Consider the following 12,390-nt stretch of genomic DNA (forward strand, 5'->3'; position numbering starts at 1 on the left):
ATCAATTTAGCATGTGTAGTATATTTGATTCCTGGAAACGGTACGCTTCTCATTCTTGAAATGATTTGACCTGTCCCCATTTTAAACGCCTGCTTGCATTTCATTTTTAATAAAAGCCGTGCTGCAAATACGGCGTTAGAACCATCAGTGGTAAAATGACGAAAGCAAAAAAAGAGAGCAGCCTCCTTGAACAAGCGCATACATTCCCTGATCACAGACAATGGTCTCACATTCAATCCATTTGATATTCATGTAGACGGCGCCTCATCATTTGCATTGACAGCTGCTACCCATAGTGCATTGCAGCACTGGCATGACACACAGTCCAGCAGATGCTGTTCTTCAAACTGAGTGTGGGGGAATGGGCTCATAGGATACCAGCTTCCCATCATGACACACATATGTAAGTATTGGCATATATTTATTTATTTAGATTCTATGGCCCAGGGAGGTTTACATGGAACGTCATGAAATATACAGAAAATCATATATAAGTGACCAAAATGTGAGAGTTCCTTTCCATGTGAAGATGACTTCAGCAAACACCAACTTGGTGCTTTGGTTAAGAGCGGCAACATCCAATCGGGAGAAGGCAACATCCAATTGGGAGAACCGGGCTCGATTCCCCCCCCCCCATTGCAGCCAACTGGGTGGCCTTGGGCCAATCACAGTTCTCTCAGAACTCACTCAGTCCCACCTACCTCACAGGGTGTCTGTTGTGGGGACAGGAAGGGAATTGCAAACCGCTTTGAGATTCCTTTGGGTAGTAAACAGTTATTTGGGTACGAAATAACAGCTCATTGTTGTCTTCTTCTTCTTAGAGCCCCTGATATGGATGCTCAATGGAGCTCCTACTTAAGCAGGATCTCCCATTATCCTCATGTTTATTCATAGGGTTGCTCTCTTCGTTGAAGTGAACTGGAAAGCCCTTTATGCAAGGTACGGCAACTGTGCATGCAGCACCTGGATGCATGAAAGACTGGTGGTAAACTGGTGGAAATATACATGCTTCCTCTATTTTTATGAAGAATACTAAAAAGGAATCCGTGACTCATGAGGACATAGTGAGAAGGTTTGGAGTGTGTTGCTTGGAGAAGAGGAGGGCCAGGGGTGATACGATAGCTGTGTTTAGCTACCTAAACGGCAGGCATGTGGAAGAGGGGGTCAACTTGTCTACTGCAGCTTTAGAAATGACTAGGAGCTTGGGGGTTCAAATGATTAGAAAACGTTTTCTGCTGGTGAGGGCTCTGTGGATGGAATAGGCTGCCTCGGAGGGTGGTGGCGTCTCCTTTGTTGAAAGTTTTTAGGAGGAGATGGGATGAGCACCTGTCAGGAGTGTGTAATTATTAAGTCCCCAAGAAGGTAGGGGGCTGGGCTGGGCTGGACTGGATGGCCCTTGGTGGTCTCTTCTGTGTGATTCTGATTGTACAGCCTCTTTCTCAGAGCATTTTTTCCCTGCCAGCCAAGCACACTTCTGCTACTTGATCCTGCCTGAGCTGTGAATGATCTGGGAGGATGTTTTGCCAGAAGACGGGGATGGAGGAAGATTTAGACATGCACGCTCCCAATCCATGTGCTCCATTTGCTGCTCAAATTGAACCCACTTTCCTTTTATACATGACTGAGACAAATCAGACACAGGGATCTGCTTCCATTCTGTCTGGTCTGGCTCACAAAGAGGCAATCTCCGGAGCTGAGCGGTCCTGTGTTATCAGTTCCTCCCAGCATATTTTAGTTCTTGTTCAGGGAATGGCCCAGAAAAGGATTTTTTTTTTGTCTTTTTGTTTCTGAACTGGAGCGCTACTGCCATGCGCCAGAGAGACGGCCCTCTGCTAAGTTGACCCCACCACAATCCTGCGACTGATGGCCCCGGGCAGGGTGTAGATGAAGAGCACTAGGAATATGATCAGGATGATCAGAATCAGTCCGATGATGATGTATTTCTTGTAATTTCTCCAGATGAGGTGATACAAGCACTTAAAAGGATTGACGAACCAGGAGAAGGAGGTGTCAGGCCGGCTAGAAGAAGAAAGGGAGAGAGAGGGAGAAAGCACATTTTTGTAAGAGGCATACCTGCAAGGAAGTGCGTGATCGTTTGGAACTTTGCCAATTGCTGTCGTTGAATTGGGAAACGTGTTTTGTATTTTCCCCTTCCTTGAGTACACTGCTCAGTATGGTTGCCTGGCAACCGATGGAAGGGTCGAGGGTGGGGATATGGGCACTGTGACATCATTTCCGGTGAAAGCTCACAAGTGACACAGAGTAGCTCTAGGAATCTATGGTAAAACCATAGAATTTCTGGGGAGTCCTAGAGCAATCCTATGTCATAGGAAGAGTGACACTGCCAGTTTTTAAAACAAGCAATAGGAGCTGAGGAGGGGGGGATTTCCCTGAGCTTTGGGGACAAATGACATTAGCCCACTTGCTCACCTTCCTTGGAATACAAACTGGCCTAGCCAAGAAACAAAGGGATTTTCCAAATTTCTTCCTCTTCTAGAAGCAGGTATGGGGGGGGGATGTCTTCTCAGAATACCCCCATAGTAGGCGGGACACAGAAGATGATTTTAATCCCCTTGAACCAGGGTTAGGTCTCTTTCACCTGCTGACCATCAAAGCAGAAGGTTGCTCTGATTTGAGAAGAGGTGGGCAGCCATTTCGGACCATGTGGCTGGCCAGATGAGCGCTGAATATGCAATAGGATCTTGTCACCTCTTAAGTAAGTTGCCTGCTCTATTTTTAACATCTGATAGGGCATGTTTTAGCACAGGGACAGAAGGATTATGTTTTACCCAATTTCTTTTGGACTCTTTTGCTAGAATCTGTGCTGTGCTCAAAGTATGCTTATCAACATTGCTCTTTTAATAAATCTCTTATAAATTTGAAACTGGTAGTGGTTCTCTGATACACGTAGTGCTCCCCAGTGTCGGAAGTGCTCGTCCAGAGCAAAGGGAAACACTAGAAACAAGAAAGGGAGCTTGGCAAGCAGCTACCCCTCCAGGGGCATAACATGCAGTTAGCTGACCCCGTTGCCTTGGTGTAAGGGAAGGCAAGCTGGAAGTCTGGCCTTGTCAGTGGGGGAATCCCATCTAATGGCCAGGGGTGGGAGTGAGTTCTCCAGAGAGACACATCCGCAGCCCTTCCAGGAGTTGGCAACCCCTAAGAGGAGGCAAGGCAGAACACGGCTTGCAGAACTGAAGCAGGCCTGTTGTGTCACAGCCTTAGAGAAACCTATTCCCTTCTCCCTGGTCATTCTTATATTTCGGGAAAATCAGTCCTAGATGCCGAACATGCTTCTCCAGTTTCTTTACTGCACACTTGCAAAACGGGACGGGACTTACTTTGGCTTTTCCAGAGGTTCTGGCTCCTTCCGTGCTTTTCCCACCGGGTTCTTCTCTGCTTCCTCAGCTGTGACGAGGTGAAATTCTGCTTCTACTTTGCCCTGGGTTGAGAAGAATTTAAATTTTAAACACTTAGTGGCTAGAATTGAAATGTTACGCGTTCTTCACCCACTAATGTTTATGAATTATTCACTGAAATATGGACGAGTGGGCAAGATGGCTAAATCCTTAATAACTTGGCCCATCCAATGCAGCTTTGTATTTATTCAGGATAAGACACTTAGCTGTTACTTATTAAGTCTCTATCCCACCGCTGTGGAATTGAATACAGCATAAATTTCTACACTTCCATTAAAGTCTTTAGCAGCTTTTATTGTTCTTCTGCTCTTCGTTCTATCCTCACAACAACATAGAAAGCTTCCATGGCAGAGCAGGGATTTGAACCTGTGTTTCCCAGATCCTACTCAAACACTCCCTCATCACAGCACCACACTGTCTGGGAATCCACATGTTCCAATTGACTGGCTGCCTCCTCCTTCAGCTTAATTAAAACAAGGTGATCTTTGACTTTCTTTTTTTAAAAGATAATTCCCACAAATTAATACAAAGAAAATAAAGCAGCAGGAGATTCTGAAGTGAGAAAAGGAATCAGGAAATTATCTCACGTGCTTTTCAGCATGGAACAGATGCCTCAGGAAATTAAAAGTTTTTTTTCTCCCACTACGCTCTCCCTGCGTGTTAATGAAGAGATTTTTCAGACATGAGATTGCTTTTTGATATCCCATAAACCTGCCTCAGCAACTGAGTTTACTCAGTCCTGCGGAGATCCAAATAAGCTAAACTAAATAAGCTAAATTAAAGGCCAGTATCACCTTAGGAGGTATGAACTTCTGAGAGGCAAAGCTCACTTCATCGGGTGTCTTTGAGCTTTGATTCTTGGAAGTTCATATCTCAAAAAAAGAGGGTAGCTGCAAGCAGGGGGTGGAGGTGTACATTAGGAGCACTACAGATTAATGTGACATGCTCACATCACCCAGAAGTAACATTGGTATGTTGGTGACGTTGGGAGAGGGGGTGACATTCTGGCTTTTGGGCAAAAACTGTAAGGTAAAATTGAGGTCTAACCAAAGAGTTTTGCCACAAAACCAGAGTGTGACCCCCACATCTGGGTGACGTCAGCACGTTCTCTTAATTTGCAGCTTTTTGTCCAGTTTGGAAAGGATTTGATGGGGGGGGGGAAGAGGTATGTCCTAAAACCAGGGGACCCCACCCAGTCTGACAACCCTGCTAAGTGTAGGAAATCTAGAGCAAGAGAACTAGAATATTCTTGGCAGAGGGTTGTCTGATCTATTCTGTTTGAAGACTTTCAGAAAGGGAGAGAGACACTGGTACTGCTTGACCTGACCCTATGGAGATTCTTCCTCATATTCCTCTGTACAGATAATTCCCCTGATGTAGAAAGCTCTACTTCTCCTTGGCATGCTAGTTTTCTACATACAGGGAAGTTCTTCTTTTTTTTTTTTTTTGAATGGATGAGTAATAACTCATCTGAGCCCCCACATTACAAAGTGGCACCACTCAAACACAAGCTCACCACCTCAGGGATAAAAACCTAGGCCTCAAAGGAACATGGTTCCTGCAACCGCAAGGCTGATGAAGGAGAAAAGAAGACCCAGGATTGAAGAAAAAGAGCTGGAACTTGGATTCATAATAAGCAGAACGACTCCATGGTCAACCTGTACGATATCGGAACCTTCCTGTTATTCCTGCTTTTAAATGCGTCCACCAATCGTATCGGCCAAAGGCACAGCGAACAGTCTTCGACGACTTACTGTGAGTTCACCGGCTTTGATGAATGGCCACCAGCCTCGGACACGCTTCTGCTGAAATATGGAGATCTTGTTCTCCTCGCTGATTTCAGTGACCATGCTTATGTCGCAGCGCTTGGCCGTCTTGGCCGCTCGGGGGAAGCCGTTCAGGTTCATTTCAAGGGAGCCTGAGAGGAAACAAAAGCAGAATTCCACATTATTGGGGGACAAAACGAGCGTTGAACAATATCTTCCGGCTCAAACTTAGACAACCTCCAAGGTCCGAGCTCTTATTAAGAAGAGCATAATTTGCGGATGGTTTTCTTGAATGACTGCAAAGGCGGTGGGGGTAGGCGAGCGCAGCAATAGCCATATGTTTCCACCCAAACATTGGAAGGAGTGAAATTTACAGTTTAGAAATACTGCAGGAAGTGTTAAATCCTATAGTTGCCAACCTCCAGGTGGTGACTGGAGATTTCTTGGGATTACTACTGATCTCCAGGCAACAGAGATCAGTTCCCCTCAAGAATATGGCTGCCTTGGAGGGTGGACTCTGGGGCTTTGTACCCCACTGAGGTCCCTGTCCTCCCCAGGCTTCACCCCCAAATCTCCTGGAGTGTCCCAACCCAGAGCTGGCAACCAGTGGCCAAGGGGGATCTGGCACTCCTAATCAACCACTGTTGTGGTATCATTGTATATTGATAGAAACATTTCTACTCTGCCATTTCTTGGGGTTCACGTTCCACCTCAGTATTCCACCTCTGACCTTAGCGTTGACCATTCTTCCATCACAAAACCTGGCCTCAGAGAAAGCATTGTGCCCGTCCCTGCGGCCTTCATTCAAACAGAAATAGTTCTGCTGGTCCAGACCGGGCCTTACCCAAGAAATCATCGGAAGAAAGCCTTTCGAAGTCCCAGACCTGAAGCACCAATTCGGCTGGTATTTTGCGCTCCGTCTTGTCCAGGGAAAATATGTTCTCTCTCTTACATACAACCACTTGCTTCTCAGCCGGGAGGTAATGGAATGGGAAGACGAAACGCCAGTTGAAGTTCCCTTCTCCGGTCAAAGAGTTGTAATGCACGTCTGTCTCCTGGCGGTCATCTTCCAAGCCTTTCAGCCACCTTGCCAACGCAAGAGAACAGAAGAGAGTAGGAAGGGACGCCCACTGGATACTCATCCAGCAAACAGGAGGATACCTTTTAGGCCTAGACCAATAATACCGCTAGGATTGCCAGCTCTGGGTTGGGAAGTACTTGGGGACTTTGGGGGTGGAGCTGGGAGTGGGCGGGATTTTGGCTGAGGAGGGACCTCAATGGAGTATAATGCTACAGAGTCCACCCTCCGAAGCTGCCATTTTCTCTAGGGACAACTGATTCTGTCGCCTGGAGATGAGCTGGAAAACCAGAGGACCCCCAGGTCCGATCTGGGGACCAACATCCCAAATTATCTCACATTTTCAAAGCGGAGTCCTGCTTCTAAATTTAGTGCACAGTGCAAAACGCACTTGCAAAGTGACTTTATGCTACTTCCCACCTTCCCAAGATAAAACACTGAAATCTCACAAACCCTTTGTCTGCAGTGTTCCAATGAATTGGACTAATTGTTCCTTCCAATTTTTTTTTTTTTTGCAGGGCCATGGCATGGATAGGGAGGGAGAGTTCTAACTAGAGCTGCCAGCTCCAGGTTGGGAAATTTATGAAAGTTATGAAACACAGCTTTAAGACAGCAATCTTCGACCTTTCTGGGACTCAACTTTAACTCTCGGCTGGTAGCATGTAACCTAAAGGTAAAGGTAAAGGTATCCCCTGTGCAAGCACAGAGGCATGTCTGACCCTTGGGGTGACGCCCTCCAGCATTTTCATGGCAGACTCAATACGGGGTGGTTTGCCAGTGCCTTCCCCAGTCATTACCGTTTACCCCCCAGCAAGCTGGGTACTCATTTTACCAACCTCGGAAGGGTGGAAGGCTGAGTCAACCTTGAGCCGACTGCTGGGATTGAACTCCCAGCCTCATGGGCAGAGCTTTCAGACTGCATGACTGCTGCCTTACCACTCTGCGCCACAAGAGGCTCAAGCATGTGACCTACTGAGCAGCAAACATGTGACAGGAGGGGATGTGCCACCCGAGTCACATTACAGGAAGAGGATCATCCTAAGTCTCACCGGAGGAAGGGGGCACCACATGGCAAATTGCACACAGAGCTCTGAAAGACGGGCTGGCAGGAGGTGGGGGTAGAGAGAGAAGATAAGGGAGAATTTTTGCTGGAACCTATTTGTGGTGAAAGATAATTCTGTAGTGTCCTGCCTACATCCCTCTATTTAAATCCTCTGCTTTTTGACTTATCCTGTTCTGAAAATAGATTCAGGTGGGTCGCTGTGTTGGTCTGAAGCAACAGGGCAAAGTTTGAGTCCAATAGCACCGAGATGAACAAAATTTAATTTGGAGTAGATGCTTTTGTGTGCATGTATATTCTATTCAGGGTTACATGTGCACGCTTCTTTTCCTCTTTTTTTCTATGTGCATCTAATCTCTGCCTTCTTAATTCTAGCCAGAGGTGGCATTTCTGATGAGCCTTCGCAGGCAAAATGGCAAGGCTGCAGAATCGTCGCCTGAACGCCTACGCAAAACCGGCTAAAGCAGCTGTGACTCCCCTTCTGGATGGGTCACACGAATTCAGCTGTCAGTGCCAACAGGAGGAGATCCACAGACTACACCAGGGGGGCACCTACCCTTTCACATAGATGTCACTAGATTTCTGTCCGGTGAAGATATTCTCATCCTCTAAAATGACGTCTTCTGTATTCCAGATGATAACTCTTAATTCATAGCTGGTAGGAAGGAAAGAAAAAGAATGAAGGGGGAATATAACAATAGCAGCATAAAAAAAATTGTTACTTTCTAATTTGCAGTCCATCGTTCCTGATCTGATTTGGGGAATCTAATATTATGTGATCTAAACACAAGAGAAGGATGTGTCACCTTGTGAGCTCGAGAAGCCTGGGTTCTGGTGTGTTTTATTTTGGTGCAATGAACAACTGCACAGATAGTTAGCTGAAGGAAACTGTGAATATGTATTTCAGCTTTATACCAGTGAAGCTACCATGTCATTCCCCCTCGGGGCCGGTGGCCCTGGGGGTGCAGCTCCCGTGAGGGGCGTAAGGGGGTGGTGAGCCCAGATCTCTGGTGTCGCTGCCTCCTGTCATGGTGCAGCACCGCCGGGACGTACCGCTCTTGGTGGTCTCTGCCAGGGTGGTCTTGGCAGCGGCTGGGTAGGCAAGTCCATGGTGGCATGGGCTCCGGCGGGTCCCTGTGGGCGGTGCCAGCAGCTCCCACTGGGGAGTGCCAGAGGCCATGTGGAGTGGTGGGGTGGCAGAGAGACATCTGGGCCGGTGCATCTGGGGTGGCATGGGCTCCGGCATTTCCTTTTGGGTGGTGTCAATGGCTCCCACTCTGCACCACCGGCGGGTATGTGCAGTGGCAGGGCGGTGGAGAGATGTCTGCTCTGGCAGCCAGGTGCGTTTGCAGCCAGGCTGCCGTAGAGGAGACTGAGCGGCGAGGTAGGGCGGGGCACATAGTGGCCAGCCCAATCAGGGTGCTTTGCTGGCTGCACCCTGATTGGGCCGGTTGCGAGTCTGGACACTGTCCAGGGGCCAGACACGCTCCACCCCCTGGGCAGTTTCCCAAATATTAAAGAGAACCATGGATAAGGATGAAATAGAGATTTATTTTGCTTGAAAAATCTGTAGAATATAGTTCCGTTTAAAGTTTCTAAGAATTAAACTTCTCTGTTGGCTTCTTTAGCCTTTAGCTTTTCATTAATTCTGCCTCTTTTTCATGAGCGTGGAAGCTTCAGAATCGCATAATTGATGTACTAATAACTTCGATGAAGATGCCCAAGACTAAAAATGCTGCTTTTAAAAAGGCCATTAAATCCACATTAAATGAGCCTTGAAGTGTCTTGGCTTTTCATCTCACTGTCTGACCAGTTGGCCTGCTCAACACAGTGATATATGTATTTTAAATTACGTATGCCGAACATGGCCAAGATTCCTCATGTTACAGAGCCCAAACTAAAACCTTCATTTGACTTATGTATATAAGGGTCAGTATGCACATTTACTAGGTTTATTCCAGCAGATTCAAATGCCTTAGACTGGTGTAGCTTCAATGCTGGGTTGGGGAGGGGAAGGATAATTACTCTCAAAAGCTAAAAAGGGAGAATTTTCAGTGTAAAATGGGAGGGGGTTCCGTCAAGGCTGGAGATATCTTTCTGATAGAAGTTGCTCCTGTCAGAAAGAGGCATCGTTGCTGGTGACGGATGTTCTCCTCTCACGGTCTCTCAAATAAACAGACTGAGCAGAGTGCTGTATAGTTTCAAAACCCTCTCAAGCCTATTTAACCCAAGGCAATACTACATCCAAACAGGGTTTGCTGTTAGCACTCAAGGGAGCTGAAGCAACTTGGCCGTTAACTCTGTGGCGATGGAAAGGAACAGTGGCCTGGCTAGTTAGGGGAGGGAAGAAATGTGAACTGAGCAACTGCCTCTAATTCTCTTGTTCCATCGATGGGGTACCGAGGAATGTTTTCTGTTGCTACATGTCAAAGGCATTGTGTGCAGCCAAATGGGAAGTCTCCACTGGTGGGCATCATTCGTACAGACCTGGGGAATTTCTGAGTTCTCCTCGGATACCAGAGGCAGGGTTTTTAAAAGTGTGCTGTTCATGGGAAGCAAGTCTTGTGGCATGACTAACAAATTTGTCACAGCATAAGCTTCTGGGAGACAGAGCACATTGAATCCTTGAACCATAGAGTTGGAAGGGGGCGTACAGGCCATGTAGTCCAACCCCCTGCTCAATGCAGGATCGGCCTAGAGCACCCAGGATAAGGATCTGTCCAGCCGCTGCTTGAAGACGGCCAGTGAGGGGGGAGCCTACCACCTCCTTAGCCAGCTGAATTCACTGCTGAACTACTCTGGCTGAATTTTTTCCTCATCCCTAGCTGGCATTCTTCTAAAGATATCCCCTGTGCAAGCACCGGGTCATGTCTAACCCTTGGGGTGACGCCCTCTAGCGTTTTCATGGCAGACTCAATATGGGGTGGCCTTTCCAGTGCCTTCCCCAGTCATTACCGTTTACCCCCCCCCCCCCCCCAGCAAGCTGGGTACTCATTTTACCGACCTCGGAAGGATGGAAGGCTGAGTCAACCTTGAGCCATCTGCTGGAATCAAACTCCCAACCTCATGGGCAGACAACTTCAGACAGCATTTCTGCTGCCTTACCACCCTGCGCCACAAGAGGCATTCTTCTACATGTAGTTTAAACCGTTTGATTTGAAAATTCATTAATCCCAGGTTTTGGACTGTTACATTTTATATCAGTTTGTGGTTTTATAATGTTCTTAATTGTATCTTATGCCGTATTTTAATTGTATTTGCCAGCCACCCTGAGATGTTGAGTAGTAGTAGTAGTAGTAGTAGTAGTAGTAGTAGTAGTAGTAGTAATAAACCCCTTACTGCAGGTCCTATCTTTGGTTGCCAACAGGAATGGCTCTCTGCCCTCCTCCAAGTGACAACCTTTCACATTTTATTAGATGGATGAAGTACTACCCTTTGAAGTATTACCACTCTTCTATTGCAATTCTAAGTTATATCCCTTTGGAACATGGCTAATAGGATGTAGGAAAGGGAAGATGGAAACTTCTGGGCCTGGAATTGGAGTCACTCTGGGTGGGCAGGTAATTGTGAGTTTCCTGCATTCTGCAGGGACTAGATGAGCCTTGAGATCCCTTTAATTCTATGACTCTATGATTCTATGACACCTTACCTCATGGATGCACCACCATTGCAGGCTTTAACTGCAACATTGCAGAAACAGGGAAAGCCACCACTGACTTAAGTGTTCCTTGGGGAAATAGCTAAAGAAAGCATTAGTACTATGGGTCTAAAAGCAGAGAGGGATGTGTAAGGAATTACCCCTTGGGTTTTCTAGGTGAGATGTCCACAGGAGGTCCAGGGAGAGGCATATCCTTAGGAAACATGTCCACCCACATCTGCACACGGCCCTGTAAGAACGAAAACAGAAGGTTATCTTGTTTGATGATCTTGTCTCATTAAAGATTAATTTGTTTGCAAATAAACTCTCAGGAGATGCAAGGGTTGTGTCGCATCAACCGTTTATGCACTGGGAACTTCACTGCCCCAGCTCCCGTGTAGGAGCACAAATCGGGGGCGGATGAGGTGCACCGGGCTAAATGCTCCCCCGTGTGAGGTGGGGCAACCTGCCATGACTAAAACTCCAGGGGCCTGAGAAAATCCGAGTCATTGGATGAATCAAAGCACAGCTCAAGAAGAGAGAGCGAGAGAGAGCTGGGCTTTTGTATCCTGCTTTTCTCTACCCGAAGGTAGAGTGGCTCCCAATTGCCTTCCCTGACCCTCCCCACAACAGATGTCCTGTGAGGTAGGTGGGGCTGAGAGAGCTCTGAGAGAGGACTCCTCTGTGAAAACAACACTATCAGGTAATTAATTAGTCTGGAGAAGAGGAGGTTGAAAGGGGATGTGATTGTTCTCTTTAAATATTTGATAGGTTGTCACTTGGAGGAGGGCAGGGAGCAGTTCCTGTTGGCAGCAGATGATAGGACATGCAGCAAACTATTTGTAAAATGGTACCAGCTAGATATAAGGGGAAAGTAGTTCAGCAATGGAATCGGCTGCCAAAGGAGTGGTCAGCTCCCTCTCCCTGTCAGACTTCAACAGATCCTTATCATGGATGCTTTAGGCTAATCTTGCATTAAGCACGGGGGTAAACTAGATGTCTTGTATGGCTCCTTCCACCTCTATGCTTCTAAATATGTCCTCTCCCCCCCCCCCTAAATATGGTAACTCTATACTAACTGTAGCCCAAATACAAGTTTAAAGTAGGATCAGAATCTTTATCCCTCCCCCCATTAGTCTAGGTAGAAGAATTTACCTGCTCCATGCCAGGCTTATCTTTGTGATAGATGGGCCGAGTCTCGATATGTTCGGGCACCATTTTACAGCCAACCCCGGGGATTTCATTCCAAGAGCGTAACACTTTCAGTGCAAGGTGTTCATATGATTCCACAGGTTCTTCTGCAGGAGAAAGGACAGTGAGAAAGCCATGTGTCTGGGAATACCCCATGGAAAGTAAGAATATATAGTTAATCTTTAGGAGACTGTGAATCACTGTAAGCAAGAGGTGACCTGGCTGAGCTAAGCCAATCCAGT

General features: G+C 46.9%; 1 protein-coding gene across 2 annotated transcripts in view; it reads right to left on the reverse strand.

Moving 5' to 3' along the window:
• Positions 1–414: 414 nt before the first annotated feature.
• Positions 415–12,390, reverse strand: part of FER1L6 (fer-1 like family member 6) — an 85,303-nt gene continuing 73,327 nt past the window's right edge. For both annotated transcript variants that reach the window (XM_077351552.1, XM_077351551.1), the window contains exons 35-41: positions 12,113–12,255; positions 11,119–11,207; positions 7,877–7,975; positions 6,027–6,268; positions 5,171–5,334; positions 3,339–3,439; positions 415–2,019 (exon numbers count right to left, since the gene is read on the reverse strand). In XM_077351552.1, coding sequence (XP_077207667.1) covers positions 1,833–2,019; positions 3,339–3,439; positions 5,171–5,334; positions 6,027–6,268; positions 7,877–7,975; positions 11,119–11,207; positions 12,113–12,255 — 1,025 coding nt within the window. In that variant the 3' untranslated portion in view covers positions 415–1,832. The remainder of the gene's footprint in view (positions 2,020–3,338; positions 3,440–5,170; positions 5,335–6,026; positions 6,269–7,876; positions 7,976–11,118; positions 11,208–12,112; positions 12,256–12,390) is intronic.

This window comes from Paroedura picta, chromosome 9 (assembly GCF_049243985.1).
Source record: "Paroedura picta isolate Pp20150507F chromosome 9, Ppicta_v3.0, whole genome shotgun sequence".
In the NCBI taxonomy this organism is placed as follows: Eukaryota; Metazoa; Chordata; class Lepidosauria; order Squamata; family Gekkonidae; genus Paroedura; species Paroedura picta.